The following is a 24,892-nucleotide window of genomic DNA, read 5'->3' as shown; positions in this document are numbered from 1 at the left end:
GAAGCCAGGGAGGTGGGCAGTCGGAGAGTTGTGTTCTGCTAATAATGAGAAGGAGGGTGCTGGCATTCAACCTCATGGACCAGGGCCATGGAAACAGATGTGAAGGAGGGAGCGGGTTGCTGTGGTGGTGGTGGTGGTGATGTGTGGGAGCAGAGAGCTGGGACTGAGAGTGATTTGGTGGCAGTGAAAAGCACAGAAGATAAGAATTAGAAGGCAATAGGAGAGAAAATAGATGATAGTCAAGCAGAGATATGGAAAGGTAATGCGAGGCAGAGAAGGGGAAATGATAGTCACAGCTGCTGAGCAGACAAAAAAGAGAGAAAGTAGGAAGAACTACTGTAATTTTGCCCCCCCAAAAAAGGCAAAGAATCAGCTAATATATGAGCGTTGTGGAAAAATAACGGGGGCTTAAACTGAGACGGGGAGAGGAAACTGGGCTGAGTGAGAAAGAGGAAGCAAAGGGGAGCAGAAGCTGTGAACGTGAAAGGGGTCTTTGTTTCCCATAGTGCTCTGTTATGACGCCAGAGTCCAAACCATTCATTCTAAATGGCAATGGCGGCTAGCCACTAAACACACACACACACACACACACACACGTAACATAGATGATAGAGCACAATCACACCTCGCTCCCATTCTCCCTGCTCTCATCTCACAGCTCATCTTGTACCACTTTCATACACACTCCCCCAGCTACTGCCAATTCAGATACACACACACACACACACACACACACACACACACACAATCAGCAGATAGTTCTCTTGGTGTGGAGAATATGCCTTCTTGTAGCCTTATCTATCTTATGCAACGCTGTGTAATAGTGTGACCATTATGGAGCAAACACGGTGACGGCTGCACTGGGTTAGTGGGAGCAACACTGGCAGCAATCCCTAATGTCTCCATCGCTTTGGCTTGGCCTATTTTCTCTCCTTTGTACTCCTTGCTGTCTCACAGTCCTTTAGCCGCTTGCTGTCATTAAAGTCAGAGGCACTTACGTGTATACGTGCTATTATTGAAGTCACAGGCACTTATCGGAAAAAGAGTTTTAGTTCTTTGTTCTCATTTAAATAAGAGGCACTTTATAAGCAGTGCTTTTGTAGACACTATCGGCACTTATCTGCATAGGATTAGAGTGACAGCAATTGTTGGATCAGAACTGTGTGGAATGTTGCTATCACAAAGAGTACACTTATGCAATTTCACGAAAAGCCGGAAAGGATGTCAAATATTTTTAAGCAACTTTAGCACATGCACACACAGACAGAAGCACACGTTCAAGTGAAAACTTCAGAAGCAATAAGAGGATAGTTTGTAACACTTCCTGACCTGCTACCTCACTGTGTGCTCCCTGCGTTGGCTGTCAGATGTGGTTAATGAGAATCTGTCGACTCCCATAGACTGGCGTAGCTATAGAGAACAGCCTGCTGGGATACACACACTCGTACATATACGCACACACAGAAGCTCACATAGGACCCCGAGAGCCTTGTCATCACACAGAGAGGGACCTGCTGGCCTATTGTAGATCCCCGTGGCACAGGGATCACCTCTTATCCCCTGCAAACACACAGCACACAGTGGGTAACTCAAAGCCACAAACAGACACACACACACACACACACACATATGTGCTCCACACACAGTCCTAAGCCTTTGTAAGCACACATTTTTGCTTATTTCTCACATGTGCTTTCTCTTCAGTTCTCATTTTAATCACAGTTCTGTCCCTTCTTTTCTCCATCTACCCCCTGTCTCTTTCATTCTCTCTCTCTCTCTCTCTCTCTCTCTCTCTCTCTCTCTTACCCCCCCAACATCCATCTTGCTAATGCCCCCATCATCCAAACACCAGCATCCCCTCCTCTTTCTGCTACCGACCCCCCTCCCTCCGGAGACGACTTCTCCACGGCTTCTGCTCTCCCATTCAGCCTGGCTTGTCCCCATGTATTCATAGAGATTACTGATGGAGTGGAGAGTCTTTGTCAGCGGGTCAGCCTCCTATAACCCCCCTCTGACCCCACAGTCTACTCACACACACACACACACACACACACACACACACATTTGTGCGCACACACACACGCTGGATCCTTCTCACTTGCCATATGGCATGGGCAATGAAGGGCTAACAAAAGAGAGCTAAAGAGGTGTCAGAGAGGTTTGTGTGTGTGTGTGTGTGTGTGTGTGTGTGTGTGTGTGTGTGTGTGTGTGTGTGTGTGCGCTGCATCAAAAGAAGGCTAAGCAGCCAACCATGGGGCAGGGTCCAATAGATGAAATTGATTTCTGTTTTTTTGGATGCAGAGAGGCGAGGGAGGGGACTTTCCACCTTTTCTTCCGCCGTCAAACTCATTGGCTCAATGAAGAGTAATGAGAGGAGGCCCTGATTGGAGCACAATGGGGGCACGCTTGATGGAGTGTTGAGCAATGCAGATCTATCTTCATCACCGGAGTGGATTTGTTGGTATGACACAAATACCATCATCATCATAGTTGTGTCATCATCATCATCATCATCATCATCATCATCATCATCATCTTCTTCTTCAGTCCTCATTCTTGCAGTTTGGTGTAACAATGGCACCTATCTTTAAATTGGCAGTCGCCATCTTTCTTCAAAGAGGAGAGTGTTTCCAGTTTATGACAGCTGGACTCTTATTTTTGTAGTTTTGGCTATCTTTCTATGATTAATGGTAACACTGTACTAACCAAGTTATTTGCTGAGATCTGGGAATATGGTGACACTGCTAAAAAGAAATCCAATGGGGCAAGAAACACAAGCAGTCAGAAAATCAGACACACTCCTGTTAGCCACATTTGGAACATAAAACAACAGCGAACTGTAAAGTTATTTACCAAACAGTCCATTAGTTGCTCACTTCCAGTTTTACCTCCAAATAAAGTGGTTTAGAAAATCTGGCTAAACTGCTTGTTTTCTTTCTGTCTCATCAACTGCTTATTGTGTTTTTTTGCCCCATCTGACTTGTGTGGCAATGTCGCTGAGTTCCCAGATCTCAGCCATTACTTTGTTGAGTACAGTTTTATTATGACTGATAGAAATGATGGCAAAAACTTCAAAAATAAGACCCAAGTTATAATAAACCAGTTCTTTGTCCTTTAAGCCGGTGGTTCACAAAGTGATTGCAGTGGCACCCTGGGTTGCTTTAACGAGAGGCCGAGGGTGCTACAAGATTTATGTTCATTTTATTGCGACATTTACATTAATTACATTTTCAAATTCGTGGACTACAGAGGTCTGGTAAACTCAACTCCACACCCCCAGATTGTTTTCTTGTTCAGACTTGTAGTCTTCAACCCCAACTGACGCCGTCTCAAGTGACATCACCTGAGGCAATTTATCAGATTTCACAGAGCTCCCACAAAACGCTTTATACAACTTACTGCACATATGCAGTAGTACTCCCCACGACCTGTAAACAGACTTTGATGTGTAAAATCAGTGGCGTTCCCCTTAAAATATGCAGCTGTGCCACAGCTAAGACTGGTGACGACAGCTCGCAGTTGCTTGTTGTCATAGTAACGCAACACGATTTCCGGCACCTGAGTTTTCCTGATGCACATGAACATATTTGTCACTGTAAGCAGAACTCAAACAAATGTTGATACATTTCAGCCATCAGCACTCTGAGACAACCACTAGAGGTAAAAATTTAACTGTAAGCTCATTTTACTTTTGAACAGAACAAATGAAATGCATTGAACCAACTAGCATACTTCATTTTCATTCATTGTTTAGTTTAAGTTCAATATTTATCTGCAATTCTGCACAGCAACATAACCTAAAACTACTGCGTAAAGGGGTCATACCTTTTGTCTGTTCTCCTGAGAAAAAGAGTCAGTGTTTGTGTTTTGTTGCTCACATAAGCCAAGCAAACCTGCCTGCATCGAACCTACAGGAAAGGAAAATGCGTATGCGTGTGTGTCCTCACGTGTCTGTGTGTCCACAGCGGGGTGAGCCTCATGCCCTATTTCAGTCAGGCCTGATATGATCAGACGTCAGATCGTGAGCTCCTCATCTCTCTCTGGCCCTTGGCGTTTCTGCTCGGAGGTGAGAAAAGGTCTAAACGCTGACATAGTGCAACATTGCCTTTGATACCCTGGCACCACAAAGATACAGATCGACTGGAAACAAGCCTCAACAAATCCAGCAGTCGAAACACAGACCCTGGGTGATAGTACACTGAAAGAGAATAAGGACCGCTGCTGCACTAAAGGAGGGAGGTCAAGTGGGCTTCAACAGCCTTGTTCTTTGGAAACGCTCCAAAAAGTACATAAACACATAAAGAGGATGCTTTTGTGCCATCACTATGAAGTGAGAAGGAGCACATGCGGGTTGTTTCACAACAGCATTACCTTTTGAAAATGTCCATTAAAAATTATTTTTAATCATAATATTTTTTATTACCTGATATATAATAAAGTGCTTAGAAATATCAAAGCAGACATTTTATCACATCTGCTATCTTTTTGATCTTGTAACGTTTATGAATTCTCGCCATTTAAAACCCATTACTGCATAGATTTGCCGTATCAACGCAAATTTCATTCTCATTTTCCCCCCTGCAACAGAGGGCTGCGTGTCAACACAGCCGCTGAACAGAAGACCCTGATGTGTCTCCTCATGTAAACAGATGAGGCGGGATAATTATCCACAGGATATACAGTTAGAAACAGATGTAGCGCTCTGATCATAGTAATGTGGCAACTCTGATGACAACACGCCGGTTTAAATAAGCCGAGCCTTTCAGCAGTTGCCACATGAGGTGTCGCGACATAAACACTCCGCCAAACATGCATGTGCACATGGAGTCACACACACACAAGTCATGGACACAAACATGGAGTTATTGACATATGAGGAAAGTCAGAAATCCAGATACAAGTCTGAACGGGCTTGTGTACAAGAAGTGGAAATTTAATTGATATAGTGCTTATATATAATGTATTTTCATGGCGGCTCATTTGATTAACTGGTGGTGACGCAAGCACAGGATTTGAAACAGTGTAGGGACAGAAATGTTAGGTTTTTTTTAGCACCAACGGCACTAGGGGAAAAAAGAAGAAGAAAGAAATCGGATTATTCAAGAGGAATGGCAGACTTCATATCAGCTCCATCCCCTTAGATACCCTCTTGAGGGATTTCTTATACATTTCCCACCAATTATACTATCTAACTTAAAACATTGTATGTGCATTTCCTGTGATTACGAAGTAGTTTAACTCCCACACACTTTTCTTAATTTCAAAGCGCTCAGGTGAAAAGAATGGGGGTAAAATAAAAAGAATAAAAAGGGTAAATTAGACTTCTTACGACAAAAAGAGTTTGGCTGACAAAAACACACTTGCTGTTCACATATTCCTCCTCTTTGCTCATTTCCTTTTCCCCTCTCGTTTAATTGAAACAATCATCTCCCTCAGAGGAATCCATTTTCGTTTTCACCTGTGTGCGACATCTATCAGAAGCTCCGGATAATTGTTAGCATATTGTGTCGAAATAGAGCAGCTGACTGTTTAGCACTCTGAGACGCACACACACACACACACACACACACACACACATATATATATAAATGAACACACAAACCCACAAATCTCAGGTCTCTAAGCAGGCTAATCACCTCCTTAGTACAGCATCGCTAATGAGACAGAGAGGGAGGAGCTGAGAGGGAGGGAGGAGAGAGACACACATAATTGAGAGGAGCAAAAAAGAAGGACGGTGGAGAAGAAAGTAGCAGGGAATAAAGAAATAAGACATGAGAGGTTGTTAGGAGTAAGTAGATTAGATGGAAGGAAGCAGGGAAGGGAGGGGGAGAAGGATGGATATGTGATACAAAGAGAAAAGAGGAATAAAAAAAGAGAGAGAGGCAGAGATGGGTGGATGAAATAAATAGGGACCGTGGAGAAAATGAAACTTGAGTTGACAACAAACGGATCGACTCAAAGAGAGAGACAGGTCTGGAGAGACACACAGAGAGAGGGAGATGGACTTAGAGGATGCAAACACAAAACAAGAAAAGCAAAGGAAACTTAGAGAGAGTAGCGGGCTAGTGAGAGAGAAGCCTGAGAGAAATAATGAGAGTCCCTTACCTCCCACAAAGCCAGCCATGTCTAGGCCCTAACTCCCCCTCCTTCCCTCTCCATCCCTTCCTTCCCTCCCTCTCTGTGGCTGCTCCTTTCATGCTGTCACCCTGCGAGTGTCTGAATAGCCTTTTATTATTCAACAGTCTGGGCAGGTCGCGGGGTCATCGCACGGCCCACCACCCTGCCACCAGCAAACATCCTAACATACACTCTCAAACGTGACCCCGCGTGCATTCTCACGCGCGCACAAAAGAAAAAGAAGCTATTTGTGGTTGCAAACACACGCAAAACTGCAAAATGGCGGCTGGTGAGCACTCAAAGCTACACTAACTTCAGGCACGCCTAGTTGACAACGTGTGACAGTCCCTGATGCATTCATTATAACACTTGTCCACCCCTTGTTAGCCTACTACATATATCTGTCCAATGCATCTGTAGCGCTGGGAGCTGGTGCTCTGGCATTTTCCGAGTGTGTGCTCATGTGGCTGCGTTTGTGCAGGTGTGAAGGTATATGTCTGTTTGTGTGTGACAGGAGGAAAACAGAGATAACAGTAGCCTGGTGGTATCAGCTCCATCTTATCTCCTACACAGCCAGAAGCAGGTATACAAGCTAATTGGAAAGTGCCAGACACACAGTAGACTGGTGAAACACACGCTCACCTTTCCAGCGAGCGAGGCAGACGAGAGAATTGGCAGCTAGAGAGAGAATAAGAGAAACAGGGAAGAAACCATTGATGGCAGAGACTGTAATGATACGGCGAAAATGAGACAAAAGGAAGAAGAAGTGGAGGGAGGAGTGACAGAACAAGAGGAAAAGATAGAGATGGAGATAGAGAGACAGGGGAAAATTGTAAGGACGACAGCAGAGCTCACAGATACAATATCAACAAGACAAACGGTAACTAAGGCACAGTTCTGAAATACCACAGGTATTGTGCCTATTCTGTCTGTAACTGTATTGTCAGCGCTGAGCATAGGGAAAATTGGAAAACAAATAGCATCTTCTGCATTACTCCACAGTATGCGGCTCTTTCCACTCCACTTGGTAATGACTCACTCTGTCAAATCCTGTCTCAAATGTCAGGCCCGAGATATTTAAAATGTGACATCTCGTCCCGTATAGTTTCCCTGTCATGTGTTTGCGATAGACATTGCAGTCTTTCCAAAAAAGCACACACCACAGCCCAGGCCAACCCTCCCATCCGGAACACGCAGTGGCTGAAGTGGCTCGAGCCGCTGCCCCTTTGCCCTTTTTGGTGTCCCCTTGGAACAAATTGATAAATATATATTATCAGATTATTAGAATTCTAGTACATTTTAACCTTGCATATTTCCCATAAATGTAGCTATTGAACAACGTATATCGGGGCAAGCTGCACGAGCCTCCTGACTGTAGTCAGTTATTATCTGCTTCCTTTCCTGTAGGATAGCTATAGCTAGTTATTCACCTGGAAGCGAGTTGGTGGGTTTGTAAATTATATAATGTTCATATTGAAGGACACCTGGTTTCACAGCAAATTTCTAACATCCAGTTCTTATATACTTTATCTATATTAAAGTTTGTCTCCACATCTTTTGGTATGGTTATGAATTAATAGGCATTTTTAACCTGACAATTAAATTGGACATTGTTATTCTATGTGTATTCTATTTGTATCATCAAATGTTTATCGTGTGCCAACATCTGAAGGAGGCACGGGGACAAGTGGGTGTGGCGGTGCCCTGTTTTTTAAATAAATTGAGTCAAAATGTCTGTGTACGTCCCTGCCACACATTATTCCACTAAATATTTTTTTTGTAGAGCTGTATTTCCCTTTCACAGTCTTTCAATCATATGAGTCATTATGGTGCATCTCCTCAGAATGAATCATCAGTCCCTGAGCAGGCGTTGCACAAAGCTAGAAGCAGGTGAGAAGTTGTGATAATGGTTATTGATTAGCACCACTAGCACACTGTGTCCTGTCTTGTTTTTATTACAGATGAAAGCCGCCGTCCCTCTGTGGCAGCCTCGTGCGCTCACTGAAGAGGAATGTGTGGGAGAAAGATGTTAAATGCGAGGTAGCTATTGCTATATATAAAAGTAATCAAGCGTGAACAAAAGCTGGTGTTGATGATGATGTGGTGCATGTGGGAATTCATTTGGCTAATTATGATGGATGCTTGTTTAGTTGGTGTTAAAAAAAAAGAGAAAATGTAGAGGGCATGATAATCAACAAAGTGTGATTGTGTGTATTTTGGGGTTTTCTGGATTCATACTGTAAGTGTGATTGTGTGTAACCCGACTTTGTATCAGCATGTGTTTGTTTTGTGCCTGCACTCTTGGAGATCTCTCCCTCCTCTCCTCTCCTGCCTTTGATGAGGCCCCTGGGAGCCACGGTTTTCACTTCAGCAACATTTTTTCTTGTATCGGAGTTTGTCAAAACTAAAACCATGTGAGAGCCTCCTTGCCATTTGCTGTTTATTTGGCACAGGAAAAGGCTCTGATGTGAATTAATTGCTTGTTAGCAGAGAGGCGCCAATAATAACAGCCTAGGAGTGATACGGACTTGACAAGACTGGTATGATGATTAGCGACGGTGATGAACGTTTCATTTACGACTATTCATGTGCTGCGGAGAATTTTTTAAGGCAGAATACAAATTAATTTTAATGACTCAACTTGCATTTCTCGTTAGCATTCTTTTTTCAGCTAGTGAACAAATGAATGCTTACTTTGCAGTTCATTGAGTTTTCTGCCACACACCTAATCATTTTCTATATAAAATTGTTTGACATTTATTTGATATTCGTCTTTTCTTTCTCTTCGTGAAACCATTATGGTATCAAACAGACTGAAAATAATTGCTGTCCAGGTTAATTAGCATGGATTATCTAACAGTTAAGCTTGTAAATGATATGTTTTGAAGGATTATCTCTTGGCAAAGTCTTCCACGTGTCTGTGTGAGTGATTGACAGTAATCGGACAGTAATGTAATGCATGCAACGATATGAAAACACTCAGGTGAGGCATTAACAGCGATGTAACCGAATTATAGGCAGTAGTATTCACTTTAATTGTCAAGAGAATGAGGAGTTAAATTGCCTAAAATTGGATACACTTCATGAAATGTCATTTCTCCATCCATCTTTCCCTCTATCCATCCATCATCCCTCAGTCAACTTTTCCATATTTTGTCCATTTTCTGTATCTCGTCTGTCTTCCCAGTCGTCCGTTGCGAGTGTTCTTCCCCTCCCCTCCTCCTCTGCAACTTGCTGCCTGCTGAGCCGATTGAACATTTGCTGTTTGCTGTTTGGATTCTGTCCCAAATCCCCTGCATAAACTTGAAACGCCATGTTAAGCATTCTTCAATGGAGTCCAACAGCTTGTAAAATATGTGGCCAATTTGTTCACGTTTGTAACAACGTTGCATCCCGGCAAAGAAATGATTGTCTAAATCCACTTTACCTCCCTACTTTGTACAACCTTTCCCAAGGTCTTTTTTTTTTCTCCTTCTCCGAACCAAATCAACAGGAGCTCAGGTGCGGCTAGGCTGGTGTATAACTAATGGATACTCCAAACACTGCATGCACACACACACAGACGCACACACACAGGGAAGCCACACCTATGCGCACACAGATATTCAAGCATCCACACAGATATTCAAGCAACCCAGCACTCACAAGGTTGCCACAAATCAATCCTGAGTTGTGTTTTCATTAAGAAAAGGTGAGGAGTGGAGTGTGTGAATGAGAGTGGAAAGAGGTTTTAATCATGAACATCTGAGGGGCCAGAAGGTACACTGGAGAAAGTCGCCATTTCTTTTTTCTTCTTTGCTCCACTCCTACGCCTCTCCCTCCCACACATCCCCTCATTTCTTTTCTCTCGACACTTTGAATTCCTTCTTTGTTTCCCCCCACGTCTAATTCCACGCTCTCTTCTAACCCCCCCCCCACACCTTTTAATTCCACCCTCCCTTTGAGTAGCTACTTTCTACACTTCTACACTCCTTGACCCTTCCTTGCTCCTCCCTTCCACTTCTCCCTTCATCCAGGCTTTTATCAAGCCCCAACATATTTCAACTCTTGCCTCCACCTTTCCACGCTCTCGTCGCTTCATCATCCCACTCCCGCTACTTTCCCTCGCTCCTTCAACCCTTTCCATTCCTCTTTATCGTGGCCCCCCCACCCATTCCTCCATTCCACAGCTGCCAGCTCTCAGAACCTCAGGAACCGTAAATCTGGTACAACCCCAGGAAGTGGGTCAGCAGGGGACACTTAAACATGTAGCACTCTAGTGAGGGCCTAACCCCTGCCAGAAAATCGCCTCATTCGTGCACGCGTACATGAACACACGCACATTTACTTGAGCACACAAAGACAGGTTTTATGGATGTCTGGGCTTGAAACAGAGCAGCCTAAGTATAGGTCTGTGTTATTACAGCTCATGTTCTTACCTCTAATCAATCCAAGTTGTTAGGATTTGTGCGCTGGCGAAACAACGGGGGCTTTGTGTCACACAGACCCGGCAGTGCTGCAGAACTTTCCCTGTGCCTGGTTTCCTCCTATATGCACCCACACCCATCAGAGTCTGATGTGTGCCAGCTAGTCTCTGGAGCTAGTTTGCTGTGTTTATACGGGTGTGTGTGTGTGTGTGTGTGTGTGTGTGTGCATGTGTGTGTGCTCCAGGGATCTCTGGTTTAAGTTAGGCTGTGTGCTCTGCGGCTGATGTCGCTATTTGTTCTACTTCTTTAACACACTGTTACTTACAAGCTAACATTTCCTAATTCAAACATGATGGCAAAACCCACAAAACTCTTTGATTTTCTTCAGTACACACACATGACCTCAACCTCATTACAAGTTCTTAATCAAAACCCCACTGCTAAAAAAAAAAAAGCACAACTTTGTCTATGCATCAATCAAAAGTGATTTGCTTGCAGTCTTAAGTAATGCTAATGCAAGTGTTCTGATACTGTTCACACATATTCAGCGACAAAAGCAGCTGCCACTGTGTGTTCAAAAAGGATATTTGGGGGATGATGGCCGCCTTCATGTGAGAAAGCTTGGCCTGTCCTCATTACCAGCCTGACACACATGTTCTGTCAAAGAAATTGCACCAAATGGGACCAATTCGGTTTGGATACGACACGTCGCAGAGAGTTCCTTTTCTAAAACGCTAATCTCTGGACCACAAATTAGCTGTCAGTCATCAGCTGTAGACAGACATCGTATCAGGGAAAAGGCAGTCCCCAACAAATCAACAACATGTCAATCAAACACACAAACATGTGCTCACAGCCATCGACACAAGAAGGTACACACTCTCGAGCAGACACGTGCATAAACGCACACACACACAGGGACTGGTGGGTGTGTCTTACATGTGATAGCTTCTTGTCCTTTAGACTAATGGGCCCTAACTCTGTTTTCTCCATTAATTCAAGGTGACTCCTGCAAAGCATTAGAGAAAGGATAGGGAACTGAGGGCTCTCAAGTGCCCTCCTAATTAATATATTTGCAATTTATATTGCCTCACTGAATTGCAATATAATTGTATAAAGGCTCTCTTATCTCCAAAAAGAAACTATTTAAGAGTCAAGGAAATGTTTCTAAGCATCCAATTGACCTCCGTGTCTGCAGATATTAGACAGCGTCTTTATAGGTTGTGGAGTTTAATGACATTGAATCAATATTAAATGAATAGTACATTTTTCACTTGAAGCAAGAAATTCAAAACAGATGCATGACAGGACAGAATGTTGTGGCACAATAGTTGAAGGAATAGTTAGGCATTTTGGGAAATAGGCTTATCTGCTTTCTTGCTGAGAGTTAGATGAGAAGAGTGATACCACTCTCATGTCTGTCCATTAGATATGAAGCTACATGCAAGAGATGGTTAGCTTAGCTTAGCATGTAGACTGGACGCAGAGGGAAACAGCTAGCCTCTCATCTAACTCTTGGCAAGAAAGTAAATAAATTCCAGTGTATAATCAGTAATGAAAATAGCGTACTCACCAAGTTAATATCTGATATCTGGGAACACGGTGAAATCACTAAAAAGTAAGCTTGACTGGGCAAGAAACATAAGCGGTCAGGTTTCAAACAAACCATACTTGCCATAGTTGTGTGGACACACAGATTACCTGCGCAATAAGGGATTGTTCCCGCAATTTCAGTAAAAACGTCCAACTTTGTTGTAGCGATGTCACCATTTTTCAATTACGCTGCAAAAATAAGACCTAATTTGCAATAAACTGGAATTATTATCCTTTGAGGTATGACTGAAGGAATGAGTTTAAAAGTAATTATAAAGAACTAACAGTGTTTCCTGTTAAATTTGAGGCTCAGCCTTATTTTAAAGACAGAGAGAGTTGTTCAGTCCTGAGTGCTGTGGTGCTGATTCCCTGTGAAGCCTTTGTGTTTCTCTGTGCCATGCCTTGGTGGGGCAAAGCACAACGCTGTCAGTGTCATTCAGTCAGATAAAGTGTGCATGTGCTCGCACATGTGTGTGTGAGTTTGTGTGTGCATGTGCGTGTGTGTGTGTGTGTGTGTGCACATAAAGTCAGCGAGGTATGAATCAGAGAGATAGAGAGAATGAGGCCAAGGAAAGAATGACTGGATGATTAGACACCCAAACTGCTCCTTCATGTCAAGCAAACAAACACAAGAGTCACCATCCCAACAACTACAGCAGAACAGAACAGAGCAGCATGAAGTGGAACAGAATAGAATAGAAAGGGAGTTTCTCATTTGATTGGACAACACAGTAAAGGGCCAGCTCTAATGGGGAAATTTAACTGCCAAAACTCAAAGCGAAGCACTGACAGTTCACAAACTTCCAGTCACCATGGGCTTCAAGAGTAGAATAGAATAGAATAGTAAATGCATTGGCCAACCATACAGTATATCCATGCCAGAGTTAAAATGACACTTTGTACTGGTCTAGCAGAGGAAAGGTATGAATATTTTATACACCTCTCCTACCTCATAAGTCAGTAAAGTCTGTAAAAAAAAAAAAAAAAAAAAAAAGTAATAACAGCCAGTTCTTTTCATTGGGTGGCGGGCTGAGGGACTGGCAGAGCAGTGCAGTAATGCGCCCACTTTAAAGGTGACCAGACACATTCTTTCTTTGCCCCATAGTTCTGCCTGGGCTGTAAATTTGTCGCCCAACTGTTGACATCGCTTGCAATATGCTGCGCACAGAGTGTGATCACCACATGCACTGTGAGCAAGAACAAGGCAGTGCACTCTTTTGCGTCTGCAAGCACAGATACACACACACACACACAATGGTAGCCAACGAGTCATAAAGTAATAAAGCTCTATGGACCCCTAATGAAAGCAAAGAATAGGGGGAGAGGGAAGAGACTTGGATGAATAACAATCATTGCTCTGATGGGGGTGGTAGTGTGTGTGTGAATGTGTGTGTGTGTGTGTGTGTAGGGGGTGGTATCAACTTCTCCCTCCAGCAGCAGTGAAAGCAAACTCCCAATCTCTCCGTGGTCCTACTCCTCCCCTCTGGAATGGAATCCACCAAATCGCTACTAATTGAATCAGTGACAATGAGCGGGCAGGCGAGGCGACAGATGCTCGCGTGCCTTTACAACCAAACCACCAGCATCACGCGCACGCGCGCATTCCTCTTGACTCCAATCTGAACCGGGGTCCAGAGGCGCGTTTCTTTGGCCGCTCCACCTGCTGCGCCTGTTGGGGGGAGGGGTATTGCGAAGATCGCCATGAATGTTCGCGACAGACGTTTAATTCACACTATCACTTTGTGGCTACAAGGCCCGGACACGCGGAGGCAATAATGAAGAGAGCTGCACCCAGGCGCTGAAGCTGTGTGTTTGTTTGTGCTGATCGCTTGCATTTGTGGAGACACTGATCTGGGCTTCAGAGCCGCCTATGGATCAATACAATTATCTTTGGGGAGCAGGAAGCAGGAGAAGTTAAACAAAAACTTACTAAATCCCAGAGACATTGCGTCTTTGCACCTGCTGCAGAGCATGAATATTTTTAGCTCAATTATTGGTGTTCTTAAGCGCTACAAAGGCCATGTTTGTTCGGCTGCTCTGGTTTTGCAGCGTGCCTAAATGTATTAAGACTCCATCTGCTTTTTACTTAGATTATACCCCCTCTATACATTAATTGTTTTATTCCGCGCAGTGTTTAAGACCCCAGCGTACCCTCACCCCCTCCAACTATGTCTTTCTTTTTCTCCCTTCTTCCATAAACTCCGGAGCTGACTTTGTTCTCCAAATGTGATTAGCTTCTCTGGGACGCAGGGAGTAATTGCATTACTGCATTGTGAACATTTGGAGCTATGGAAATGTTGGGCGCCTGTATCAAACCTGTTTAAATACCAAGCGCACCATGGTGAAAGATGTGCAAAGGAGGAGTGAATGCAAACATTTTGCAGACATGGCTCAGGCGATGAATAGACACTGGCAGTGGGAATAAAGGTTTTCCGCCAATTTAAGGCCCCGGGTTTTAAATGAGAGCTTCTGGTTGTCCATGCACGTTTGGAATATTTAATAAGCTATCGTTTTCAGGCAGAAAGCTTTAGAAGCAGATGCTTTGCGTTTAAAGATCAGCCCGCACTGAATAGCCTGGTTCAAATGGTTAACATCCTGAAGTCCTGAGATGTTTTTATGTTGCATTTCTCAGGCAGGCAGTCGGTAGCAGCTGGTGGTAAATTATTCATTTGTTTTGCAGATTCTGTATATATAAATCTATTTCTTAAGGTTAATTATGGTCTTCGGAAATGATTCTGAAAGTGTGGACTGAGAAATTACTTCAGCGAAGCGATCAGTGAGGGTGAGCGGGACAGTTTAGAGTTTAGTCATTTTAGGGGAAGCTTGTGTTCTTGGAGTTCTGCTCCAGATGGCCACCTAGAGTCTGTCTCATCTTCAACGTCTGCTATAATATTTGATTTGAATATGTATGAGGGCTTTAGTAACCTGTTATTTGCAATAACTGAGGTCCGTATTACTTGAGCGCATTTTGTCTCTGTTTGACGCACACACAAGCACACCACAACCCCACGCACGCACGCACGCACGCAAAATGTGTGAATGGATCTGGAAAAGCTGCTTGGTACTCCACAATCCCCCATGACAACTCATTTCCTCATAGTTGTGTGGGGTTCGGGGCTCCGCTGGAGTCTTGTTTGGTCGGCTGTAATCGCCGGGTCCTGGTGCCAAACAAACCGCGCCAGATGGTCTCCAGAATGCACGGTCCCAGTTGTGAACATTCGTTAAACCATAGATCTCTCTCTCTCTCTCTCTCTCTCTCTCTCTCTCTCACACTTCCCTGCGTTTCTTCATTTCTCTGTATCTGCCCCCCCCCCCCTCCCCGTGCGCGCGCGCGCATGTACATGAATGCCACTTTTTGTGGGGAACTAAAAACGCCTGCCCGAACTGGCGAGTTCTGGATGCTGTGCTCGTTATCAAAAACCCATCCTGCGAGGAGTTTGAAGTGATGTTGAACAGATTTGTGCACGGGGACAGAGCTGTTCCTCGGCGTGACCAACTCTTTAAAGGCATTCATTAGAGTTCGGCTCCCTTTCTACGCGATTCGCCACACGGCTTACCCGGCTTACTCTCACCAACAGACAGCCACAGATGAGGCGCATGTGAAAACATATATTGCGCTCAAAACATCTACCACCAAGGGGGCAGTCAGCTGCCACTTGAAAGAGCAAAAAAAAAAAAAAAGACTAGATACAGTATAAGCTCATGGCATGCACACACACTAATGTCAAGGCATCCAGTGCGTCAGTCATATAGTAGTGAGTGATGACAGCTGGCTCTGGCTGGGCTGGATTATATGTTATATATCAAAAGTGTGCCTATCAAGGCTTTACAGGTGGAAGGTGACAATGCTGAGGATTGAGGTGACTACAGCTTTGTCTTGTCTAATGAGAATTTAGACTCTATGTGGTTCCATGCTGTCTGGGGAGAACAGACCCGAAGCGAGCAACTCGTAAACCTTCCTGTGGTTTTATAGCAGTGAAAAACAGCAGGATAAGCTTTTTGAATGAATGCTTTCTTCTTGAGTTTATTTTCTCCCCTGTTCATTGTAGGGGCATGATCGTTACTCTAAAAACTGGGGAGAGTGAACCCCACAGGGCGGGGTTTTTTTTTTTTATCCCCGCTTTCTCTTTTTACTCCCCTCTTGCGCCTCCTTCTCCTCTCCTCTGGAGTTTGAGTGGCCACCAGCCAGCTTTTGATTTAAGAAGCGTTTGTCTTTCCCGGGATGTGAAAAGGGGGGCCGGGGCTTGATGTACAACTGTTTGGTTTGAGGCGGGTTATTTTGGGCAAGTCTTCGTGCAGAGGCACCTCAAACGGAGAGAGGGAGAGGAAGAGAGCGCACGGCGCACAGACCAGACGCAGGCAGGAGAGGGAGAAAGGCGCACAGATTTTAGTGGCTGGTTCTCCCGCACACCGGGCGCACGCCACAGAGCTGTATGACAAGGGAGGACATATAGAAACAGAATTTGATGCTTTTATGGAAATTAGTGCAACTTGAGCTAGCTTGCATTTAGCAATCGAGTGTTTTTTTTTGTCCTCGGAGAAAGCAATGCTGCTGACTGAGGGAGCACAGTATTTTTTAGTAAGTTAAAACTGGAATTGACCTGCACTGAATTTTGGAGCTGTTTTTGGATCTGTTTTTTTTTTTTTTTTTGCTTCCACAAAAATGCAACCAGGAAAAATGAAAGGACTATTTCTGCCAAGAATGTGGAAAGTTCTGGCTGTTTTGGCGCTGGCAACACAACACGTCACCGGTAAGACTTTGAAATATCAGATTTATGAGGAGCAGAAGGTCGGCACGGTTATTGCCCGTTTGAAAGACGATGTCGCTGATGTTCTGGCTAAACTTCCGAGCTCAGTGTCGCTCCGCTTCCGAGCTATGCAAAGAGGGAGCTCGTCTTTCCTCACAGTGCGCGAGCAGGACGGAGAAATCAGCATCAGGACCAAAATTGACCGCGAGAAACTCTGCGAAAAGAATCTCAACTGTTCCATTCAATTTGACGTGCTGACACTCCCCACTGAGCACCTGCAGCTGTTTCACGTCGAGGTGGAAGTGTTGGACATCAACGACAACGCACCCCAGTTCGCCCGCGCCGTCATCCCCATTGAGATCTCCGAGAGCGCGGCCGTGGGAGCGCGCATTCCCCTGGACAGCGCCACAGACCCCGACGTCGGGGAGAACTCACTGTACACATATGCCTTAGAGCCCAACAACTTCTTTAAGATTGACATCCAGTCCAGGACTGACGGGGCTAAATATGCAGAGCTGGTGGTGCTCAGGGAGCTGGACCGGGAGGTGCGCTCCGGTTATGAACTTCAATACACGGCCTCTGATAGGGGCGTTCCCCCCAAAACAGGTTCGACCCTCCTCAAAATCAGTGTTGCCGACTCAAATGACAACAGCCCAATTTTTGACAAGTCGTCCTACGTCATAAATCTCCCAGAAAATTCACCTGTTGGCACTCTGCTCATTGACTTAAACGCGACTGACGCGGATGACGGCACTAATGCCAAAATAGTCTACTCATTCAGCAGTCACGTGTCCCCCAGAATAATGGAGACATTCAAAATTAACCCCGACAGCGGTCACCTGACCCTCATCAGGCGTGTGGACTATGAGAGCGTTAACTCTTATGACATTGATGTTCAAGCGCAGGACATGGGTCCCAACTCCATGCCAGCTCACTGCAAGATCCTGGTCAAAGTGGTAGATGTCAACGACAATAAGCCAGACATTAGCATCAATCTAATGTCCTCTCAGGGGAATGGAGACGCAGCTTATATATCTGAGGCTTCTCCTTTGGACACGTTTGTAGCTTTGGTGAGGGTGGAGGACTTGGACTCGGGGTTGAATGGAGAGGTAGAGTGCAAACTTCATGGTCAAGGATATTTCAAACTGCAGAAGAGCTATGAGAACAACTACATGATTTTGACCAACGTGTCTTTGGACCGAGAGAAGAGGTCAGAGTTCAGTCTGACGGTGGTGGCGGAGGACCGGGGGACCCCCAGTCTCTCTACTGTCAAACATTTCACTGTGCATATAACTGATGAAAACGACAACCCGCCACGTTTTGAGAAGGGGCGATATGAGATCTTTAAATCGGAGAACAATGCCCCTGGAGCATATCTGACCTCCATCATGGCCACTGACCCTGATCTGGACGCCAATGGACAGGTGAGCTACTCCATCATGGAGAACTCTATTCATGGGAGCTCCATCTCCACCTACGTCACCATTGACCCCTCTAATGGCGCCATCTATGCACTGCGTACATTTGATCGTGAGGATGTTAGTCGTATCTCCTTCGTTGTGCAAGCCAAAGATGCAGGGAAGCCACTGCTGCTTAGCAATGCCACAGTTATTCTGAACATTCTGGATGAGAATGACAACCCTCCAGTCATCGTGGTCCCCCAGCTGTGGAACTTCACTGCTGATGTGCCTGCGTCAAAGTTCACAGAGGCTGGACACTTAGTTACCGTGGTCCGGGCCACCGATCGTGACACGGGGGTCAATGCTGAGCTCATTTGCTCCATCTTCAGTGGCAACGAGGAGGGCTTCTTCATTATTGACCCAAGAACATGTGAAATCCACGCCAACGCCAGCCTGGAGAACTTCCCCCATGAGCACGCTGAGTTGACGGTCGTTGTCCAAGATCAGGGAAGGGAGAGCCTCAGTGCTAAGGCCGTGCTGAAAATCACCCTCTATGAGAACATGGAGAACCACGTCCAGGTGATGGACCAGGGGGAGTCTGCCCTGGATGCATCCTTGATTATCATCATATCCCTGGGGGCCATCTGCGCCGTTCTCCTGGTCATTATGGTGGTGTTTGCCACTCGCTGTAACCGGGAGAAGAAGGACACACGACACTCCTACAACTGCCGGGTGGCTGAATCGACCCACCAGCACCATCCCAAGAAGCCCTCGCGCCAAATCCACAAAGGTGAAATCACCCTGGTTCCCACGGTGAACGGCACCCTGCCAATCAGAGCTCACCACCGCTCACCTTCGGCCACGCCCCCCATGGACCGTGCCCAGATGGGGAGCCGACAGAATCACCACAGCCGCCAGTCACTAAACAGCCTAGTGACCATCTCGTCCAATCACATTCCAGAGAGCTTTGCCCTGGAACTGGCACACGCAACTCCACCAGTGGAGGTGAGCACACACACACACACACACACACACACACACACACACACACAGAAGCAAATTATTCTCAGAAATTTAAAATGAGGTCCCGAAGCCCCTTTCCAAATTTTCTCTCTCTCTCACTCACACACTCACCAGCCTTCTCATCCTCACACAGCTGTCTCCGTTTGAGCAAATTAACTCATCTGCATGTGTGACAGTGACTTAATCAACACTGCCCTGTAGTTCAAACTGACTCTCATTAAAACTGTTGATGATTATAGATATGTCTTTGTCTTTACCTTGTTTACACCCTGTCACCATAACCTCCATCATAACCGCGACTCATCCCTCAGTCATATGTCTCCATATTCATCTAGGCCACCCCCCCAACCCCGTTTTTGTTTTGTTTTAACGTCATCCATTTTGTCTCATCCATTTTTAGCAGCCTCTCCATCATCCATTTTGTGTTTACTCATCCATTATTTTGTCTTCTGTGTTGTCTCTCTCTCTTTTTTCGTCCTCAATTTCCCATCTGTTATTCATCCCCCCTTTTCTGTTTCTTTTTGTTTGTTTTATTTTGTTTGTTTTGTTATTTTTGGATGTAGCAAGTCTCACAGCTTCTGTCCATGCTCCATCAGGGCCAGTACCAGCCCAGACCCAGTTTCCGTGGCAACAAATACTCCCGCAGCTACAGGTAATTACCCCCCAAAAAAAAAAAAATAGTTTGTTTACTTTTTAAACCACTTGTTTTTCATTGTGTATTTACATCATGTACTGTGTATTACATGTTCCAGCAACCTGTTGTGAACCGTTGCCTGTCAGTTGGTCAGTTACATGTAGATCATGGTTCGATGGCGTGTAAATGCATTTTCTCACATTCCAGTTGTTATCATACCAATGTCATTCAGTTCAAAAGTGTGCAACTCATTTGTCTGAATGTCAGAACAATTTTCTTGGTACTTGTCTTCTTTAAAAAAATTGGGCTCACGTTGTAAGGTGTGCATCCATCATTATGTTCCTCACACTATCCCCTTATGATCTCTAGATCATAGATAGATAGATTTATTATTGCCCCTAGTGGCTGTTGTGATAGATTTATTGATATAATCTACCTACATGTAGGATTTATGGGCCGAGCCTTGTCTAGAGATTTGACAGGTTCCTGCAGCCTTAGGTTTTATATGATGGATTTATTTGTCATTAGTCTACTCTAAGGACAGATTGAGTCTATCAACCTGCAAAACAGAACACATTCAGCTTTGTATTTGCAAAATGTGTACTTGCAAATTTTTTTAGATACAGTCTCCCCCCGACTGATCGATACCTATACAGTATGTGTTTGTAATCTTTCTCTCAATTCCCCCCCCAGGTATGCATTACAAGACATGGACAAGTTCAGCCTGAAGGACAGTGGCCGTGGGGACAGCGAGGCGGGAGACAGTGACTGTGACATGGGGCGGGAATCCCCTGTGGACAGACTGCTGCTGGGGGAGGGCTTTTCTGACCTGATACACCTCGAAATGCACCATCGACTCCACCCAGGTGAGCTTTTAGTGATGTAACCCACCCACCCTCCCTCAACCTTTGTGGCTGCAACTTTTTCCCCCTCTTTTTTTTTTTTTTTTTTTTTTTTTTTTTTGCACCTTCCTTACCACAACTTTCCAAATTGGCTCCACTCAGCTGAGTCATTCCTAACACCCCGTACAGCAGCACCTCACACCTATCACCTCAAGTGCAGAGAACAATCACACCTCAGCTTAATCTTATCTTGTGTGAAGTCATACTTTCCAATGGATTTTGTCTGGGTTTGAGTCAACTGAAAGACTGAAAATCATAAGATTCTAATTCCTGATCTCATAGATGTCAGGAGAGTGAGATCAAACTTGAATGAACTAGCAGTGAATTGACCTGACCTATCTTCCTCCAGACCACACCCAGCCTTCTAATGCCTCTCCTGCCTGACAAATCTCAGCACCATGGACAGTGTCAGGCCTAAGCCCATTATTTGTCTGTACACCTGCCTATACAGCCACTCCATTCACCCTGTTGCCAACACAATCCCCATTGTACTCAGCCCCATTCTTCCACACAGCCTTCATTTCCACGCTCGTTATCACACTGAGAGAGGTTACAGTGTGTCTGGATGTTTTTGTTACTGTGTGTGTGGTTGTGGTTGTGTGTGTGTGTGTGTGTGTGTGTGTGTGTGTGTGTGTGTGTGTGTGTGTGTGTGCGTTATCTGCCCCTAAGTTAGAGTCGTGTCTGTAAAATCCTCCCTGGAGCGGAGATGAGTCGCCTGTCACTCATCGGTATGCGTCTGAGTGTGCTGTTTTTTTCCTTCCTCCTTTTTCTTTTTTTTTCTCTTTTTTTTTCCCCCCGGTGAGTGACAGTGGTGCGCTTTCATGTCTGAACTGAGGAGAATTCATAGTAATTGCTTTTAGAATGGTGTTATTCTCTCTCTCTCTCTCTCTCTCTCTCTCTCTCTCTCTCTCTCTCTCTCTCTCTCTCTCTCTCTCTCACTTACTCTGTCCCTCTCTCGCTCTCTCCTACATGTCTGAGAGCTCCTCAGCATCTCTCTCTCTCTTCTGTACCTGTTAATGTATTCTCTATCTTTATTGAGATGGATAAAGGGAGGGGTGGCGGACATGGACAGTCTTTCTGTATCTCCATTTTTTTCTCCCCTCGAGAAAGGTGTTGCACCCCTCCTCCCTCCCTGTCCCTTCCTCTATCTTTTATGCTAATATGAAAAAAGGGGAGGGGAAGGAGATAATGGGCCGAGAGGGAGGATTATCCCTGTTTCTCTTCAATAGATTTAATTTGTTTAGATTTTTCTATTTAGATGGGCAAATGCAGCAATTCATGCTAGATATGATAAAAGAACTAAACAAGCAAATCCCTGCCTCAGTGTGTAGTCGGGAGATGCGGACATGCTTGGCAGAGCAGCCAAATATTACTTTTTAACATCTGCCTGTAATGACATTTAGCTTGGATCTTGCAATTATTCCTATATTTATCTAGTTCCTTTGATTGTTTTCATACCTTACGCTACCCTGATATTCATGCTGTAAGATGTAAATATCAGCAATCTGGTCCTCCAAGCAGGAATATGAAGAGATCAGGACAGAAACATAGAAAAGTACCCACTACCAAGCTGAGCTGTGATTTTGATATTAATGAAAGACTGAAGCACTGCTGTATTAAATATTTAACAGCTATTGTACATGGAGCATTCGTATGCTAACAAAATAAGACACGGTTTGTCAGACCCAACAGCATCCCTGCCCTTGTTTCCATGCTAAAAAAAAAAAACAGCACCTTGACCTCCTGCTGAACTGTATATCTCTTCTTACTGCATTCTCAGAGTTTATGACTTCTATTATTCAAGTATATTGCCATTTTTTGTACCACAGCAAAAAATATTTTTTTAACAAACACAAACACTTCTGTCTCAGGAGTTTTTAACATCTGATTTAACTGAGTTGTTTTGTGTTGCAGTCATTCCTTGTTTTTGTCTTCAAAATTCTGTTCCATGTACAGTAAATATCGTAAATTTTTTTTTAAAAAGTTGGCTGCAGCTGGACCTGCTCCTGACTCTTTCTGTGTCCTTTTTTGCTTTAGCTATGAGACTGTGCACGGATGAATGTCGCGTCCTGGGACACTCCGACCAATGCTGGATGCCCCCCCTCTCCTCACCCGCCTCCTCCGCTGACTACCGCAACAACATGTACATCCCCGGGGAGGAGTCCTCCCAGCAGCCCCAGCTCGACGATGACCAGTCCTCCGTTGATTCGGAGCGCCGCAAGAGCTTCTCCACTTTTGGCAAGGAGTCTGGGAACGAAGAGGCGGAGGCCGGGGGAGATGTCGCCGGAGGAGGAAGTGATGCTTGTGCAGCTGGAGGAGGGGCTGGCTCCCTCCTAACAGAGATGAACTCTGTGTTCCAGCGGCTCCTCCCCTCTAATATGGACTCGTACGCAGAGTGCACTGAAACAAGCCCACCCTCGTCCTCATCAACCACTGAGAGAGGAAGCGGACGTGGTGGCAACATTGCTGGTAACCATAGTAACAATGCTGTTCCTCAGGACAACCGGAGAGGGTTGTTGCCAGGTGGGAAAGGTCCCGCTTACCCCCCAGGTGTGGCTGCATGGGCGGCCAATACCCACTATCTAAATCCTGGAAGTGGATCAGTGGGAACCAACAACGTTTCGTCCTCTACTTCCTCACCCTCCACCTCCACTTCCACGTCCACCAACGGACAGCCGCCGCACCTCAAATGGCTGCCAGCCATGGAGGAAATCCCAGAGAATTACGAGGAAGATGACTTTGATGGCGTCTTCCATCAGGGTCACCAGGGTGGCAAGCGCAGCGAGAGCCGCCACGAGGCCGGCATGGACGCTAGCGAGCTGGTCCACGAGATCAACAAACTGCTGCAGGATGTCAGACAGAACTAACATAGCATGGTTTCACATTTCATCACCACATTCCGGCAAATGCTTGTTCTATGTGCCAACATATATAAACTTTATGATGACTGTTTCTTGTTCACTGTAATGCTTGTCTTGTTTATTTTACCAAATATCCTCTTTTCTGCTCAGTGCTGAGAGACTCACAGAGAAAAGTAAAACACGGCACTGAAGTTGTGATTGAGGTGACTTAAAGGCATCAAAGCGAGCGTTCCAAGAACAGATTGCTCACTTGTTATTACAGTCTCTCTGAAAGTTGCTTGAATGAGTGATTTCAAATGGAAATCCACTAACAAAAGCTGTACCCTTTCTTCATTTGTAATGTTTACAGCAGCGTAAACAGACTCCACAGGGAGAAACCAACAGTTGTGTGATCTAATTTCTGCTTTTACAGTGTACAGTATTGTACAGTGTCTGTGGAAAAAGGCAAACTCACTTGAATATTGTGCTATGTCTTCTGTTTTGTTATTATGGAATGTAATGGTACAATTTGACCTTTGTATTTTAAAAATACACTCTTTTTTACTTATATATATTTATATGTGTCCATGTATGTTTGTACAGAAAAAGAAAACAAATGTCTATTTTTTATATTTGTCACTGCATGTCTTAATATCACTTAATGTGTCTCTTTTCCTCTGCCCTGTTTATTTTATAAAACAATTGTATTTAATTTTCTTATTGAATATGTGTGTGTGCGTATTAAAAATAATCACATTCCAATGCAGTTCCATGTTGGAAGTTGGTTTTGTGTGGTAAAATTGTGACCATTGGATGATAAATAAAGTGGAGGGATTCAACAGAGTTATGGCTGAAAAGTTTTATTGGGGCTTGACACTTCTTTCAGTAATTTCATGACTTCCTTTATTCATTTCTCATATGTTTTCCTCACTGAGTGCGTCCACTTGCCCCCCTGTCTCTTAGCACCCCCTAATGTCCAGCATCAGAACTGCAGCACACTCTGTATGCACAGCCAAAATCTGCTATGGGCTTTCTAGGCAAACCCTCCCTGAGCCTCATTGCACCACAATTCACATACATGACTCTAGTAATAAACACCTCATTAGCTGTGAATTTATTCCCAAATGATCTCTTTAGATGAAAATGCATTTAGGCATTAATTTAGTTTCAGAGTAGAGATTCTCTGTCTCACCGTCTCTCTCATCCATGAAAGCATCTCGCTTATGGTA

The 24,892-nt window shown here is 44.7% G+C and overlaps 1 protein-coding gene across 2 annotated transcripts; it reads left to right on the top strand.

The window, feature by feature from the left end:
• The first annotated feature begins 15,841 nt into the window (after positions 1–15,841).
• pcdh18a (protocadherin 18a) lies at positions 15,842–24,506 on the top strand. Of its 2 annotated transcripts, none has more exons than XM_044190510.1 (4): positions 15,842–19,269; positions 19,851–19,939; positions 20,615–20,787; positions 22,861–24,506. In XM_044190510.1, exons 1-4 carry the CDS (start codon positions 16,780–16,782, stop codon positions 23,688–23,690), a joined length of 3,582 nt encoding a protein of 1,193 aa, XP_044046445.1. In that variant the 5' UTR covers positions 15,842–16,779; the 3' UTR covers positions 23,691–24,506. The 2 variants fall into 2 exon arrangements, with proteins under 2 accessions (XP_044046445.1, XP_044046446.1); XM_044190511.1 differs by having other exon boundaries at positions 15,849–19,269; positions 19,884–19,939.
• The last annotated feature ends 386 nt before the right edge of the window (positions 24,507–24,892 follow it).

Source organism: Siniperca chuatsi, linkage group LG3 (genome assembly GCF_020085105.1).
Source record: "Siniperca chuatsi isolate FFG_IHB_CAS linkage group LG3, ASM2008510v1, whole genome shotgun sequence".
NCBI classification, from domain to species: domain Eukaryota; kingdom Metazoa; phylum Chordata; class Actinopteri; order Centrarchiformes; family Sinipercidae; genus Siniperca; species Siniperca chuatsi.
This window is presented reverse-complemented; position numbering and strand designations above follow the sequence as displayed.

Bases quoted from the DNA above. Each gene is read 5' to 3' on its own strand.
- pcdh18a (XM_044190510.1), top strand. From the start codon at position 16,780: ATGCAACCAGGAAAAATGAAAGGACTATTTCTGCCAAGAATGTGGAAA. The intron at 19,940-20,614 runs GTAATTACCCCC...TTCCCCCCCCAG, and splicing joins AAATACTCCCGCAGCTACAG to GTATGCATTACAAGACATGG. The intron at 20,788-22,860 runs GTGAGCTTTTAG...TTTTTGCTTTAG, and splicing joins GCACCATCGACTCCACCCAG to CTATGAGACTGTGCACGGAT.